This window comes from Carettochelys insculpta, chromosome 1 (genome assembly GCF_033958435.1).
Source record: "Carettochelys insculpta isolate YL-2023 chromosome 1, ASM3395843v1, whole genome shotgun sequence".
Lineage (NCBI taxonomy): Eukaryota > Metazoa > Chordata > Testudines > Carettochelyidae > Carettochelys > Carettochelys insculpta.
Window position 1 is genome coordinate 137,591,573 of NC_134137.1, and position 17,676 is coordinate 137,609,248.

The 17,676-nt window shown below is 42.1% G+C and overlaps 1 protein-coding gene across 1 annotated transcript in view; it reads right to left on the reverse strand.

The window, feature by feature from the left end:
- Nucleotides 1-1,341: 1,341 nt before the first annotated feature.
- MXRA5 (matrix remodeling associated 5) overlaps nt 1,342-17,676 on the reverse strand; it is a 38,911-nt gene continuing 22,576 nt past the window's right edge. Inside the window, exons 5-7 of the mRNA XM_074983329.1 lie at nt 10,201-15,321; nt 7,555-8,455; nt 1,342-4,004 (exon numbers count right to left, since the gene is read on the reverse strand). Coding sequence (XP_074839430.1) covers nt 2,096-4,004; nt 7,555-8,455; nt 10,201-15,321 — 7,931 coding nt within the window. The 3' untranslated portion in view covers nt 1,342-2,095. The remainder of the gene's footprint in view (nt 4,005-7,554; nt 8,456-10,200; nt 15,322-17,676) is intronic.

The following is a 17,676-nucleotide window of genomic DNA, read 5'->3' on the forward strand; positions in this document are numbered from 1 at the left end:
GGAATGGTGAAAGGTGATCCTGAAACAAGGTCTGGATGTGAGAGAACTTGGCCAAAGAGAGGAGAAAATGCAAAGTCCTCAGGCAGGAAGGCCTGGGTTCACGAAGAGAAACCTTCAGTGGGTGCTTCTAAGAATGGAATTTTTTGGGAGATGTTTGAGTTTTATCTGCAATTTTATTTTATGTCAATCAACCTAGTCCCCACGGAGGGGTAGTTTGACTAAGAAAAAGCCAAAGAGAAGTTTTATTTGAACAGTGCAGGATGGAAAGGTAAGACAGGCTGCCTACAGCTTGTCCCTCGGCCATGAGGGGGTGCATAGGAGATTGCTGGCTCGGTTTCAAAAATGGTATTTCTTAAGATGGACATTATGTCTAACGATGGGTGTTATATTTTCACATTTTACTTCATAGTACCAAAACAAAAAAGCAGTCCAGCTCTAGGTGACAGGCCAGTTCTCTCCTACAGACAACCTCCCAACCTTACGAGGGTTCTCACCCACAACCACAGTCTATACCGCAGGAACACCAGTCCTGGGACTTTTCCTTGGAACAAAGCCCTTTGCCAGCTTTGTCCACATATCTATTCTGGAGATACCATCACTGGACCTAGCCAGGTTATTCACAGAATCACAGGCACATTTCATGTTCCTCAACTAACATCATATATGCCTTCATGTGCCAACAATGCCCAGATGCTTTGTATATTGGACAGACTTCAAACTCTCTTAGACAAAGAATTAATGGGCACAGAACAGACATAAAAACACTCCTGATCCACAAAGCGGTCAGCTAGCTTTTTAATGGAGTGGGCCATTCTGTTAATGACCGGAAGGTCTGCGTCTTACTGAAAAGGAATTTTCACACAACTTTGGAAAGAGAGGCTGCTGAACTCTCTTTTATACTCAAATTCGACGCATTAACTTGTGGTTTGAACCGGGATGGCAATTTTTGAGGTCATTATAGGGGTTCTTTTTCATACTTGGCTTAATCTAGTTCTTGACTCCCCCGCCCCCGCCCCCGCCCCTGTACTCTCTCTGATTTGCTCACCTTCATAATATTTTTCTGATTTGTCAACCTTGATTACTATTTTTGATTCTCTGTGCCTTAAATATTGAGTCTGTTCTGGTATGGCTATGGTCTGAAGACGTGGGTCTGTCCCATGACAACTCATTGCCTAATAAATTATTTTGTTAGTCTTTAAAGTGCTACTTGACTGCTTTTTTGTTTTGATAGTATATAGACTAGCACGGCTTTCTCTCTGTTACTACTTCATAGTAATGATGTTGTCTTCAGATGATACTTGTCTGAACTACTATGAAAACATGAAAAAGTTGGTTGGAAAATATTTTTTATTATAAAATGTACAGTATACTAACCTTGACATTATAAACCACAGTAACGTATCAGAGTCTTGTAAAGACCAATAATTTATAAAATGAGACAGAGATCACTGTTATTCTTTCTAGTCTCATAGTCTGATTTAAAATATACATAATGACTGAATTCAATGGGAGCATCCCAGCTGGCTGGAAAAGGTTCATTCACTCCAGTAACTAATGTCAGAATGTCCTTGATTAGAGATAGATCACTCTTATTTGAAGAATTAATAGAAAGGTTAGATATTTCATAAGGCTAGGTTATGTAAAAGCACTGCAGGGGATTAAGAAAGTGATGTCTCTCCAACAAAATAACAGAGCACTTTTTATCACTGTAGTTCATTTATTACAGTTAATACTTCTTTGGTATTTTTAAGGTGCTTGTGAAGCCAAGGTATAGCTTTGGAGTATCTACAGGAATGTATACAGTACATCAGGTCTCAGATGCTGTGGAATGCCATGAGATGTCACATTACATCATGTAAACAATTCAGATTCCTTCTCAGATGCATCAGCCTCATCATTTAAGTATATTTGTCACCTCTTCCTGCTGCAGGATTATGGTCTTTGTGAAGAGAGTGATGTACTGTTTGTGACAATGAGAATTACAGTCTCACTCTTCTGCCCTCCATATCCTTGCCTTTGCTTACAAACCATACTTTTCTGCTGCACTTGCTTGGCAGTGATTGGGCATTTATGCATGGCTAAAGGAGTCTGAACTTTAGAATATGTGAATATAGGTTGTTTTTGAATCACTGCCCAGTATATTTTTAGCAGTGCATTTGTAGAAGCCCGCATCTCTTTGCGTAGATTGCTGGATGATTAACAACCCATGAGGGTGAAGAAATTTGTTTCCATATAGACGGGACTGAGCTCCTGTTGTCAGATGTGATTTGTCTGGGAGCTCCCATGTTATTTCAGCTTTAGGAATCCCAATGGCAATGCAGTTCAGCTTAACTGCATTGCCAGGCCTCGCATAGATGACGGGCGCTGGCTCACTGGTGATCCGGGGTGGGTAGGCTATCACTATGACTGGGACGTTCATAATAGAGGTGCCATACTCTGTCACTGCCTTGCACAGGTAGGTGCCCCTATCAAATACAGAGGCATTGCGCACAGTGAGCGAGCCATTCTCTAGCAGGGAGAAGCGACCTGTGGCTTGAGGGCTGTCTAGTACCATCCCATTGGGCAGCGTCCAGGAGATATGTGCCCGGTGGTTTGGCTGGGTGATGCAATGGAGCTGCAAAGTCTCTCCATTGATGATGCTCACCAGTTTGTTGTACTGGTTGCTGATTTCTGGCTTGACACCTACCTTCAGGAAAACCACCCTCTCCGCATAGCCACCCTGGTTCCTGGCTGTGCAGCGATATGTCCCGGCATCTACTGCAGAAAGGCCACTGATATGCAGTATCCCATCCCTCTTGTGGTAGAATCTCTGCAGGTAGCTGCCACTCCGCAGCTCAGTGCCATTGGGAAGGATCCAAGATGTGCTGGGCTCAGGGTTCCCATGGACCGAGCAGTTCAGATTGATACTGTGACCAGCCGTGGCTGTGATTCTTTCACTGACTGGGTCCCGGAAGGTGGGCTTCTCCAAATGATCCGTGACCAGGAGCTGCACGATCAGTCTAGCCTCTCCCCCTTCATTCCTCCCGATGCACACTAGCTGAACTGAGTCTGTCTGCCTCACCTCCCTGATATCCAGGGTGCCATTGCGATGCACAGTAATTCTGTTCCCATAGTAGGGAGCAGGCAGGATCACCCCTTCCGGGAAAGCCCACAAGACCCGCGGAGCTGGGATGCCTTCAGCTTTACAGTCAATAAGCTTGCGGCTCTCCCTCACAGCAGTCTCCCGCACAGAGGTGATTGGGTTGGGATGCCCATTGATCTTGGGAGGCTGAACAGTGACTTGGATCCAGACTATTTTCCTGTCTTCCCCGGCATGGTTCCGCACCACACATGTGTAATTGCCACTGTCAGATCTCTGGGCCTTTTGGATGAGGAGTGTGCCATCCCCATACACTTGATACTTCTCAGACAGGAGAGGAATGGGCCTGTTGGTGGGAGAGAGCCATGTTACCCTGGGGGTGGGCTCGCCTTTGGCTTTGCAAGCCACAGTGACCACATCTCCATAGGGCACATTAATAACAGAGTAGGTTTTGTTTCTGATAGTTGCAGGCTCAGCCACCACTTTGACCCTTATTCTCATCTCATCCTTCCCTATTTGGTTCTCAGCATAACAGGTGTAATCCCCTTCCTCTCTCAGTCCCACCTCATTGAAATACAGTGTCCCATTGTTGAAGACCACGTATCTCTTTACTCGGTTTCCACTGTCATCAGACTGCATGAAGGTGTTGATCATGCTGCCATCTGGCAGGCCCCAGGAGATCTCAGGATTTGGCAGACCAGTGGCTATACAGTCGACTTTCAAATCCCCGCCATACATAACCTTGTGGTTATTTTCATTCTTGTGTTCTATTTTGGCAGGTCTCATCATCACATTCACTTTGAGAACCACATAGTCATCTCCAATCATATTGCGGGCCACGCACAGATAGTCTCCTGCATCCTTATCTGTGACTGCACGGACAACCAAAGTTCCATTGGCAAACACTTTGCTTCTGGTCTCCGAGCTAAATTGGGGAAAGAAAATAGAATAGGAAATGAACTGCAAAAATCAGCTTTCATTATTTTATCATATACCATAACTTGAGTGCAAAAAAATATTTAAAATGCCAGTGTGGCTACTGGTAGGTCTTAGAAATTTTGACATATATGTGTGTGTGTGTGTGTGTGTGTGTATATATACACATACACACATTATACAGCATCATATATACATATATATATGGAGATGACTATATATATATATATATGTTAAAATTTCTAAGACATTCTATGTACCTACCAGTAGCCACACCTGCATTTTAAATGTACATATTTCTGTTCAGTTGCAACCAAATAATTATTCTCTGAATTTAAATTGACACAGCTAGCCTTCAAGGAATTTTGTTTTAATTTATTTTGATTACTCTTTTAATGTGGAATGCATCTAGAGTATGCTGTAATATTCAGATGTAGTAACTCTTAAAACTTTAAATTAAAGCTTTAAAAACACATGTATTTACATACCATAACTAAGGGGAGACTGGAACACTGTCATCAGCACAATTACAAACCACTATGTGCCACTTCCTTGGGATTCCCAGACAATCTTTTCAAACTTGCAGAACAAATTTCAAGGAGTAATTTTGTTAAGAGTTTTATATTTGTACAGAAAATTAATCATCTTATCATGGATCTCATGATGACTTAGGGGAAAGGAAGAATTATTGGTACACAAACTACAAAGCACCATTTTGTTGCCATGGTCACAAAACAGAAGAAAATGTATTATGGAAGGACTCACAAGCTGGCTAAATATTAGATTTGTCAACATGAAATAAACTATGATGAACATATTAATTAATTAAGAATGCTGTTGGCAAATAATCTGGCATTTTGAGGCAACAAAAGTGATGATGCCAACACATCTCTTACTGCTTTGTCTATGGATTTAAAAAACAGAGTGAATGGTATTTTACAGATCTGTGTGGGTACTTATGTTTTGGTAATTATGTTATGTCAATTCAGAGAGTGACTATTACAGCACTAGTGTGATTTCATCTCATGAGCATTAGCGACTTCTCTCACAAAAACCTACATAGAAGTTATCAAAACAAAAAAGCAGTCAAGTAGCATTTTAAAGACTAACAAAATAATATATTAGGTGAGCTCTCGTGGGCAGACCCTCTTCTTCAGACCATAGCCATACCAGAACAGACTCAATATTTAAGGCACAGAGAACCAAAAATAGTAATCAAGGTTGACAAATCAGAAAAAAATTATCAAGGTGAGCAAATCAGAGAGTAGAGGGTCAGAAGTGGGATGGGGAGTCAAGAATTAGATTAAGCCAAGTATGCAAGAGAGTCCCTATAATGACCCAGAAAATTCCCATCCCGGTTTGTCCCACAAAAGCTCACCCAATAAATTATTTTGTTAGTCTTTAAAGTGCTACTTGACTGTTTTTTTATTTTGATAGTATACAGACTAGCATGGCTTTCTCTCTGCTACTATTCTACATAGAAGTTGTTTTTGTAAAGGTCTTTTTAGAAGCCATTATTAAGGCTAAAATGACTGCTTGTTTAAATAAGAGGTTTTATTTCTTCAGCACAGAAACTATGGCAAGATCATTTCTGTCCAAAGGGTCAAAGGGACAAAATGTAATGGCTCACAGTAGAATTGGACTCATCTAATGGGAGCAGAGCAGAATGGGAAAATAAAGTAAATAAAGTCAGTATATACACCTCCCTCATATGCTGTTCAAAGATGGAGAATAGCCAGTTGGTCAGTGTACTCAGGCTGTGGGAAACCTCAGTTCTCTTTGATCCACATACACACACACACAAAAAATTAAAAAAGATCTCCTTTTTGTTCCAAAGCAAAATTAAAAGTAAAATTGCAAAGCCTTGAAATTTTTCCTTAAACAAAAATTTTGTTTTCTGGCTAGACCTAGGTATATGTGCATGCATAAGAATTAGAGTAAAGGACATAAATTAACTTATTTACAGAAGTTCTGCACACCCATGGTTCCTTTTCAGCTTGGCTGAAGTTATGAGCACACAAATGAGCCCAGACATGTTTACACGTGCCAAATTAAACATCTGCAATGATTTTTTAGCCCTCTCATTACATCAGGATACCAGTATCAGGAGAAATGACCAGTTTAGTAAAGATATGCCTATATTTAACCTCCTAATTATTTTGTCTGAACCTGCAATATATTTTAAATAATTAGATATAATATGTGGGAAAGATCTACATTTTTCCACATGGGAGCCAATAATGATCCAATTAGTCTGTAGCAATGGTGAAAATTACTTAAATTTCTTAGAGTACTGTTGTATTCTCCCCCAAGGGGTGTCAGGGCAGGAGGTTGAGGTTGATATGACAGTACCTGTAAGAAATTTAAGTGTGGGGTGGAACATGGGGGGTTGAGGGTAGGGGGCTGAGGTGTGTGTGGGAATAGGGAAGCTCAAGACTAGGGGTGGGGATGTTGTGGCTGCAGAAGTCAGGGCTGGAGGTGTGAGGAGGAGCTCAGGGATAGTAGGTTTGGGATGTGTGGAGGGGTAGAGTAATCAGGGAAAGGGGGCTGATAGCATTGGAGGGTTCAGGCAGGGGTGCATGAGGACCACAATGGTGCAAGAATACCCATTATGGATTGCGGGGGGTGGGAAATGGTTTGAAGACCTCCTCCATCCTTACTGATATTCCTTGTTGCTTGCTACTCTCCTACCATCACTGTCAGGGAGCCAGAGGAGAGCTCAGATTGTGGATTGTAATCTTTTACAATACGAACACATTGGCTCTCCCTCTTTCCTTGCCCCAAGAGAACACTTCATAACAATCCTCCCCCTACACCTCCCCGCCTGCATGCCGAAAACCATCAGACTCTCATTTCCCAGGAAGAAGGAGGTTTTTTGTTTTGTTTTTTTTTTTGACAGATAGGAATCTATGTAGTATTGGAACAATTCCAGGTATGCAATTAGATACCACTGAAATGTTGTGAAAAGACCATAGCACGAATCTTTTGCTGCTTGGAATTCTACCACACAGTGGTGTGACTGTAACAGCCTGTTGATCATTCAACTTGGACTCCTTTCATTATGGAAGCCCAGAGGCACTGAGACCACTTACCAGGGAGAGTCAAGTCTCAGCTCTACAGCCCGGGCTGAGAACCAAGGGGTCTTTAGCTCATGTGATAAGAGCACAGGTGCTTTAACCCCTCTGGTTGCAGGTTCAAACTTGGTGGCTAGTAAGCCAGGTCTGTCAGTGTTACAAGTGCCTCTAGGGTTGCATTGTTACTAGTGTCTTTGTTCTAAAACAGCCTTTTGCTTTGGATTCTTCTATCAACAAGAACCCCCCTCTTTATCTCAGTGGGCTTTGCATCAGCCTCATTGGAGGAGCAGGGCTCTTTTTTGTAAAAATAGAGGAGCCGGTACTCAGCTGGCTCCCCTTTACTGCCCCCAGCAAATCCTGTGTCTGGGGCTGCTGAGATGCTGGTACTCTGTACTGGCAAGTACTGGCACAAAAATAGCACTGTGGAAGAGTAATTGATACAAGCTTCAACGAATAGTGATCTACCTGTGCAGCGAATCAATCATCCTTTTTGAAGGCAGCCTCCATAATATTCGTGGCCAGGGATCCCCGGAAGCACTGCAGTCCAGATGCAGGGTGCTGCCATAAGTTACATCTGTTCTCTGGGGAGAGCTCCAAGTGATCTTGGCGTTTGATGAATACTTCTTCACATAGAGCTGAACCGTTCTCCTGGCTGCTCCCACCATGTTAGCTGCAATGCACTCATAGCTCCCACTGTCCTCGGGGGAAACATTCCGTATGTAAAGGGTACCATTGGGGAAGACAAATAATTTCCCATTGACAAACTGGGAGGGTCGGATCTGGGTACCATCAAAGAGCACCCACCGGATGCTGGGGAGGGGAGCCGCTTTGGCAGTGCAGTGAATGTGAATGTTGTGACCAAAGGACAAGGAAATGTTCTCCTGTTTTTCCTGCTGGATGATTGGGGGTAAGGCTGCAATATGAAGCCTCACAGCTATACTGTCCGCTCCTGCAGTGTTGCTAGCTATGCACTTGTACACGCCTCGGTCCGAAAAGGTTGTCTCCTTGATAGACAAAGTTCTATTTTCGTGGAGCATTATCCTGCCCTCAGTGGTGGATACTGTCTGCAATATCTTCCTGTCAGGTAAAATCCACGAAATGTGTGGACTTGGGATCCCGCTGGCCTGGCACTCCATTGCCACTGTGTCTCCAAAATACACAGTGGCATCTCGGTAACGGGAAACTAACATTTTGGGCTGCTGGGCTGTAACTGTTAACAGGACAATCATTTTATCGACACCATACAGGTTCTGAGCAGCGCACAAGTACTGTCCACGGTCCTGGAGTTGAACATTTCGAATAATGAATGTGCCATTTTTCAAGACTTCAAACCGTTGCATCCTTGTGTTTGCTGTCATCAGAGCTCCTGGGAGGATAGCATGAAAGAAAGAAAATTGGAGAGTTTGTTCTTAAGACAGACAACACTGCACTGAAAGACATTTATGGAAACATCTCTGTTTACTGCATATGAACAATAATAAAATAGAATCTAGGAGTAAAGATGAATAATGGGGAGAACAGACTCCCCACTTAAGAATGGTCTATATGAGCAAAATCTGATATATGCCTTCTGCTATAATCCTGTGGCTTTAGTGGAAGAATTTGGTGCTTCAGATTTTGTCATCAAAACCAACCATCCAAAAAGTCCAAGACTTAAAAACATTAGGAAATGATTTTCATAGGCTGAGTCTTCACTAGCCCCCTTCTTCAAAGAGGGCATGGTAATCAGCCTGAGTGGAGAATACTAATGAAGTGCTGCAACGAATGTGCAGCACTTTAGGCTAATTCTCCGTGCGGGAACTTCGAAGTATCAGACTTAGAAGCACCGGCATACCATGTAGCCACAGGCACTTCGAAGTATCTGCGCAACTCTGAAGTGCCCTTACTCCCCAAAATTTTGCAACTTCGAATTCGCCGCAGAGAGAATTAGCCCAATAAGGTGCTACATATTCATCACAGCACTTCATTAGTATTCTCCGATCAGGCTGATTACCATAGCAAAATATTGCCTTAATGCTTTGGGGTGTCAATTAATCTCTTGCATGCTTTCCAGGAACATTTTACTGGCATAAAACAGCAATGCATTCTCTACCTAATCAGCTCCCAGGCTCCTCTAGCATAAATTCCAGTCTAGGAGAACATGCACACAGGGATGTCTAGATCTCCTAAAAAACAAGTTATTTCTTTTGATACAACTTCCCACCCCATCTACTGCATTTTATATTTTTAGTGGGGCTAATGTTAATGTTAAAAAATATAGTGCACTGATAGCCTGAGACAAAGGGCAATGAAGTAAATTCTCTCCATTGACTTTGTATCAGACCCTTAGGGTGCGTCCATGCTAGGAACTAACTTTGAAGTTAACTTTGACATTAGGCACTACACTGAAGTAGCCAGCAGTGAGTCTACACACATTTTCCCTTACTTCAAAATTAACTTCCAAGTAGGGAGCCCAACTTCGAAGTCCTTACTCCATTTCTGGGAGGCTGTGTCTACACTATTCCCACCCTTTCGAAAGGGGCATGCTAATGAGACACTTCGGGATATGCTAATGAGGTGCTGCAATGAATATTCAGTGTCCATTAGCATAATGGCAGCCATGGCACTTCGAAAGCCTACAAGGGGTCCTTTTCTAAAGGACCCCGCACACTTCAAAATCCCTTTAACCCTATTAGGTCATAGAAATGAGAGGATTTTGAAGTGTGCGGGGTCCTTTGAAAAAGGACCCCATGTAGACGAGCTGTGTGTGATCGAAAGCAGCACTTTCAAAGTGCTGCGGCTGCCATTATGCTAATGAGGCGCTAATGAGTGAACAACTTCTAAGTTATGTTTGTAGTGTAGATCCAGCCTTAAAGTATCTATTTGAAAACTTCTAAAAGTCATTTTTATTTCAGAGTGGCAGACAGTAGAGGTTTTTCTCCTATCTATGTGTTGAAATGGGTAGCCTTAAAAGATAAAATATCCCACTGCTTCAAATTATTAACATGGACAAAAGTGTTATATAGTATTTTGAATCATTGTTGTAAAATGCTATTGAGTTTTTTTGAAATGGAAGTTACTGTATTTGTCTCTGTTTACAGATACACAGGAGTAAATATTTAACTAACTTACCTGTGGAGACTTTTGTCCAAGAAACCAAAGGCTTGGGTTCTCCTACTGCATCACATGGGATAACAGCATCTGTTTCAGCAAGGACAGATATGCTGTGAGAACCTTTCATGGTAATTGTAGGCCTTTCACCAGGTGACCTTAAGTCAGTTGTTGGTTGAATTACACTAGAATTTTTTGGCATAATTCCTCCCACCTTGGGCACAGATGGGATTTTTTGATTATTATAAAGTACACTTTTGAAGGACTGAATGTTAGAGGATGTTTGAGGTCTGATGCTTTGAGAGATGAATGCGAGAAGAATGCTCTTCGTAGTAGTTGTGGTTGGTGGTATGGGACTTGAAGTGTGGAACAATGCTGCTTCTGGAGCCGCCATATTCTTTACAATGGTACCTTGCATTGTAATGCTAGCAGATGAGACCTGTGTGGCTTTCCTCTCATTTGTAATTAGTGGATCAAATGGACTAGGCACCATTGGCTTAGGATTCACTCCTAAATGTGAAAATGTCTTTGTTCTATTAGAGACAAAGGGGATTCCAGGGTTGGGATAATATGGGATTCCTTGACTTGGTAGTCTCCCAGCTGTGCCTCTGTTATCAGGAACATAATTATTGCCAAAAACTCTGGAGCTGACATTGTATCTGTTTTGTCCCTGGTTGCCAAATCTGTTTGGAGCAAGTGGATTAGGTCTGTACAATGGATTTCCTGTCGTTGTAGTAGTTTGCTCTGTTGGAGCATAGGTTTTTCTGTCCTGTGTTGTTTGTGCGGCATATGCAGTTATCTCTGGTTTGTTGGTATAGTGAAAAGGCTGCTGAGTTATAAAATGATGATATGAGCCTTTCATTATGAGATATGGTGGCCTCCTTGTTCCCCTCACTGGAATACGCTTTGGAGGTGCTACAGCAGGTTGCTGGTTAAATATCGGTACCTTTCCAGCTGACTGATGGGGAGAGTTTGGATTTAGCAAAACACTATTGTTAGACCTAATACCAAATGTTTCTTTAAATCGTTCCTGTTTGTGTTCTGCATTAATTCTGTTTTGGTTTGAAAAAGAAGTGGAAAATGCATTTTCTATTTTGCTGAGTGTGATCATTGTACTGTCAATTTCAACTTCTTTGGTCTCTGGAAAGTTTACTTGACTGAGTGTGGTACTTTCTTTTGTAGGAAAATGACTAGACAAGTATAAAGAGCTTGAAACTAATGGGGGAAGAGTAGCAGGTTTTGCAAATGGAACAAAATCAGTGGCTGTTAGTGGAGATTTAGGTTTTTCAGTTGTGTATACAGCAATTTGATCATGACTGAATGCTTGAGAACTGGTTTCCTTTTTGTCCGAGGAAGCTGATACTATTTTTGTCCAAGTTTGTACAGGAGCAATAATTGGTTTCTCGGTTTCTGAAGGTATGAGAAGTTGAGACCTTTCTGTGCTGGAGGGAAAGAATACCGTTCCAATTTGTGTTTGCTGAGGCAGTGGGGTTATTGTAGCTGTTTTAAAGGATTCTGAAGGGTTCCAAAATTCATCTGAAATTGACAGGTCCTTAAAACTTTCCATTGTGCCAAAAGGAGCCCTTGAGTGCGGTACAGTGGGAGCTACTGTCTGAGATATTCTTGGGCTGATTCTCTTCTCTAGAGCTGTTGATCCAAGAGAAAGGGATTCTTCTTGAAATTCTGGAGTCACTGAATAAATAGGACTATGCAGGCTATTAACATTAATATACTCAGTGGAAACTGAAGTGCTTGTTTTTTGTGCCTGACCATCTGTAACCCCAAAACTTGTTTTAATTAAAGCATCTTCAGACACATTAACTAACATATGGCATGGTGCTGTTGTCTTCTGGTCTGGTTCCTGGGTTAAATGTATCCCTGTAACAGAGACTGTGTTAAGTCCACCATTTGATGATGATGCAGTGATAACTGCAGCCTCAGGATGTCCAAGAGTTTCAGCAGCCTTAGAAAGTGTTGCATGCTTTGTTTCAGGTAGAGAAGCAGTAGGCCTCAGTGAAAAAGCTTCCTCTGTGTCTCTGGCTTTAGTCAGCCAATCTAAAACATTTGCCTCTGTAACCAAGGAAGCAATCGTCTCTAAAGGATTATGTTTACTAATCTGTATTTTAGCATAAGTTTTATGATCATCCTCAACAACAGTTCTAGGAGAACTTCCAGCAGCATCTTCTATTTTAGATGGTTTTTGAACAATAGGCATCTCCTCTGTTGTAAGAGCAGGAGCGGGAATAGGTTTTGTCCTTTGTCGAAATCTGTTTGGCCTTAATCTCCTTCTCCCAAGAGGTCTTCTTCTGGGATGCTGGGTAAGAAGTGTGCTAGTAGTAGTAGTAGTCGTTCTAGAGGGAGCTGTAACTTTGGGCATAATGGTCAAGCTGCCAAATAAAGCAGCAGTTGTTACAGACTTTGTTTCTTTAACAGGAGCAACAGTAGTTGTCAAAGCAAATATGGAGTCTAATTTTGGAATGGGCATGTTTTCATGTGCAGCGCCTTCAGAGCTCCCAGGGCTGCTAATAGGCCCTCTTATCTGAATCTCTAGATCCCTGTCAGTCTGTGGTTCCTCACTGGTATTGCCGTAAATTGGTCTGAAAACTTGAACATTTGTGTTAAAGTCAACGTCCATACTTTTAGTCTGATCAATATGTATTTCTTGGAGGTGATACTTTGTGGCATTGCTATCTCCAGCCACAAAATCCTTAAATGGTGAAGCAGCAGGAGAAATAGTAGTTGTGATTATTAAATCTAGATAGCTGCTCTTATACCCCCGAGAAGGTTTGGAAGTTACAGACTCTGCATCCACTTCACTGTGCTGTGAACCTGTCTCCAAGGCGGCAGGGAAATAGGCAACAGTCTGAGGTTCTGCCAGGCCAGTAGCATCCACTGGCAGTTCAGGAGAAGAGGAAGATTCCTCCATGGTATACAGTGCTGTTATAGCTGCATTTTCCACTGGGTACAAAATGCTGTGCATGTTGGGCAAGCTAGCTGTTATTTGTTCACCTCGGGGCTCCTCGGTGACAGTATGTGCATTTTCTTCCGCCATTGGTGGATAATCAGTGTTTACATCAGCCGGCTGCTTATCATGTGAGCGTAAAGTTGGAGAGACGGGAGTAAAGTACGTAGCGTGTACAGAGGATGGTTCTACAGTGTATATACTTTTACGTGTTCCTAAAGACTGCAATTTTAGGGAGGGCTCGGTTTCTGTGCCCATTAATGTGGGTTGAGCAGAAGTTGTTTGATCTGAGCTATAATCTTGTGTTAAAACAGTAGGGGAAATAGTGATTGGGAACATCTCATCCCCTCCCAAGAGTGACACATCAGCAGAAGACTCTTCCCCATTGGCTGCACTATCTAGAGTAGGCTTCTGAGAGGAAGCGGCGATAGGAGAAGGAGCTGCAGTGGCTTTCTGCAGGACTGATGGTAATGTAGCTGTTAATGAAGAGCCTGTTGTCATTTTAGGAAGGTTTCTCCCACGGACCTTTGCCAAAATGTCAGCCCAGTGTTGTGGATTAATCTGTTTGTTTAACATATTTATTCTCCTCCGAGATTCAAATACCCTACGGCCTTCTGCAACATTGCTGTCTTGGGTTCTGTCTGTACCTTTCCATAACTTCATTTTCCTCCTGCCTTTCTTGGTTTTTTTAACCTGAACCTCAGGCACAAGGTCATTCTTTTGTTTAATAGACATTTCACGGTCCTTCAGGTGAATCTTTTTATGCTGGGACTCAGCTGGGACTTCCTCTCCTGATCCCCCATCATCTACTATCACCCCCCCTCTTCTTTTTCCAGAGGTTTTCACACGTGGACGTTTCCTCATTTTTATCCTTTTGGATGATCTGTCAGATACCATCTTATTTACTGAGACCCTAACAGCAAACTGATCTGATCCCTGCTGATTGACAGCCACACACCTGTAAAAACCACTGTCCCCTACATGACTCTTTGGAATTAACAAAGTGCCATTGTGGGATATATACCCTTTGGATGAGTTTGACAAATCATTAAGCACTTGGCTGTTTGGAAGGATCCAGCTCAGCTGTGCCTCTGGTACGGCAACTGCACTACAGGGCAAAACTATTGGGTCCCCTACATTTTTTTCAACCCTCATTATATCAGGGTCAGTGGGCTGAATGACTGGAGGCTGCACTAAAACTCTGTAGGCCATTCTGTCAGCATCATCTCTCACCTGGGCAACACAGTGGTACAAACCAGAATCAGTGTAACCCACTTGTTTGATCATCAACTGGCCGCTGCTGAGGATGGAAAACCTGCTGTCTTTCTGATTCAATGGAGCTGTCAGCTTTTTCCCATCTGGCAACACCCACTGGATGATAGGACTCTCTGATGCTCTCACATTGCAGCTCAGCAAGCAGTCTGAGCCTTCCACAACACTCTGGGATGTCTCTGAGTTCTGAGGTTGCTCTATCATCACCCAGCTGCGCCTGTGCTGTTGTACGTCTTTCATCTGAATTGTTTGAGAAAACTGGGTAAAAAAAGACAGCACCACTTGTTTCCCTGTGCTCTGGCGTCTATTTAGTTGGATGTTTATCAGCGGTTGCATAACCCAGGCAGGTTCAGCAAGGATTTGAGCTTTGACACCTGTGTAATAAAGAGCATCATCATCTGAATCTTGACGGTACTCATAACTTATTTTGGACTCTTTGCTGAGCACAAATTCCCTTTGTAATTTAACAGGCACTTCGCTGTAATAAGCTATAAGTTTCCATAATTTTTCATAGTTTTCTCGTTTCATTGGGCATTCAAAATCAAGTGAAATTGTAGCATTGATATCAATCTCCTGAGGATTGATTTGGTTCCACTCAATTTTGGCAGAGTCTGTTGGTTTCTTCATTTCACAGTTTAAGTTCACTATGTTCCCATGCTCATCAGTCATATTGAGAGTAACATTCCATCGAGATGGCTGAAACTCCTCCTTAAGAAGTTCATAATTGTCCTCTTCTTCCTCCTCATCAACGCTCTTGTTCTTTTTCAGTGGCGATTGTATAATAGGTTTAGTACAGGAAAGTTCTTTCAAGTTTTGAAAATCTTGTTTTTGCAGTTGTCTGGGGCTAACGCACTTCGGGCACAGCTGACCTCCCTCATAAGCTTTGTCCTTCTTGCACTTTAATACACCTGGAATTAAAAAAAAAAAAGATACATTCTAAAGAACACAGAATTCTATATAGAATTCTTGCATTTCTTTGAGAGCTAAATAAATGCTTTAAGAATACACACATCTTCAACCAAGTTTTCAAAACTGGCTAATAATTTTGAGTGATTTAGTTCCTAGATTTTTTACTTGCAGCAACGAAGGACCTGATTTTCAAAGCTGATGAGCAATCAGGGCCAGTTGTGCTGGAAAAATTTTAGGGTACAATTGAGCTCTGCCCCCCTCCTCCTTACTCTGTCTGCAATTTTCACCACTTCATCTCTTGCAAGTTTCTGACAAAAATGGGAGCATAAAAATGGATATGGTGAGCACCTGTAGCAAGTTTGCACTAAGCTTTTAACATTATAATTGTGATTTATGTGACTCACTTATGACAGGCAAGGGCAAATTGTGAAAATATCCAACATAGCTGAATGTTTACTTGGTTATTACCCATTTACAGAAAATGTATTAGGTTTACAAATGGCATAGTGAAAACAAGTTTTTAAATGTTTCTTGTGAGTCATGCAAAAGTCTTCAGTCATAAACTCTTAAAAATGTGTAGAGTTTAACTGAAAAATATGGCATATATTTTTTATGCATCAAATGCTCCAACAGATTATTTACAGTTCAGCTGAAATGGAATCATCAAGGATGCTGCATACAATGGTATACAGATTGAACCTCTCTCGCCCGGCACCTTTGGCACCTGACCAGTGCTCAAAAAGAGAATTTTCCGAACCACTGAAGGTAAATATCGTGTAGCTGCACTTCCACTTCCAACACTTCCACTGCTTACTGGGCTGTTAGAAGACATTTAGCAGTAAATTACAGCTGAAGACCAGCACAGAACACTGAGAGCCAGGACTGGTGGCTGTAAACAAACTTTACGGGACCATAGAAAATTTGGCCACCTGCATGGTAAGTGTACATTTGGCTAACTAAAACCATGCTGGATGACAGATGTTGCCAGATTAGAAAGTGTTCGATTAGAGAGGTTCACCCTGTACTACTTTATTGAGGGGACATTACACTTAAAAAAAATTATGCATCTCCCACACTGTGAGGATTTGGGGTTTTATTGGCTTCTCACTTCCTTCAGCAGAAGCTAACTGTGACATTATTGGAATTTAAAATGAACATGAGAACCACTATTGTAACCACTGTCCTAAATTTGCACCAAATCTTGTGCCAAGTGGGCCAAGTTAGGTGTCTAATGAAAGCTGGTGATTCACTGTTTACGCTGCTTATATATATGTATTATTTTTGTATGTGAAGTTGTAAGATTGGATCTGTGCTTGTATTAGACATATTAAGTTCTGGGGCATCACAATGGGAAGGATTCTGAGACAGGCAAAGAACATTCCTTAAGTCTAATATACATCTCAGGGAATTAGCTGTGGACGTGTTGTCTGGAAGTCTGCCAATGGCCCCAAAAGAAGACATGGACAGTTGACCTGATCATGTGATTCTCCATTGCCAATGTGCTCCCAGACAAGGAGAAACAATGGATTTCCCTCCACATGGGTAAGGGTATAAAGGAGAACCTGAAATTCCTACATTTTGCCTGCAATCTCCAATCTTCCATCTTAACCCCAGCTCATCACTTCTGGAGCACCTCTGCTATGAACTGAAACTGGAAAAACTGCTGACCCATCCTGACAAAGGATGCATCCTGGGTTTTCATGATAGCAGGCTATTCCATCTGCTGCAGCCTGCATCAAGAACTTTATGACTGATGTATGTATTTTGACCATTTTAACAATCTTACTCTCAACCTATTCTTTCTTTCTTTTTTACTAATAAACTTTTAAATTTTCGATTCTAAAATACTGGCACAGCACGCTCTTTTGGGTAAGATCTAAGGATGTGGCTAGTCCTTGGGCTGGGAGAACCCATGGGGATTTTGTGAGACAGCTTTTCATAACCTCTCATATGTGTAAAGAGGGATGCTGGTTGTGGCAGAAGAGAAGCCTGAGTGCCTGAGGCATTTGCTTGTGTAACTTCTGGCTAGCCAGTGAGGCAGCAGAGGTGCTCTTTGTGGCTGGTTTGGTTTGCCTTAGAGTGAAGGACCCCAGTCTTGGGCTGTAGATAGGCTGGTTTTAGGCCATTTCCCCAGGTATGGCTCTCTCAGCAGTGCCCAAAAAAACCTCCTATATTACACTAACCTTCCTCACAATTTACATGAAAGAAAAGGAGAAGAAATACAAAACAGAAAGCAAAATGGTGCTGTCAAAGTGATGAAAGTAAAAATAATTAAAAGCCTCCCCCCCACTTTTATTCATTTTTTTCCCTATTGATTGCTAGGATCCTTCCCTCCATACAGGCTAGCAAGACCC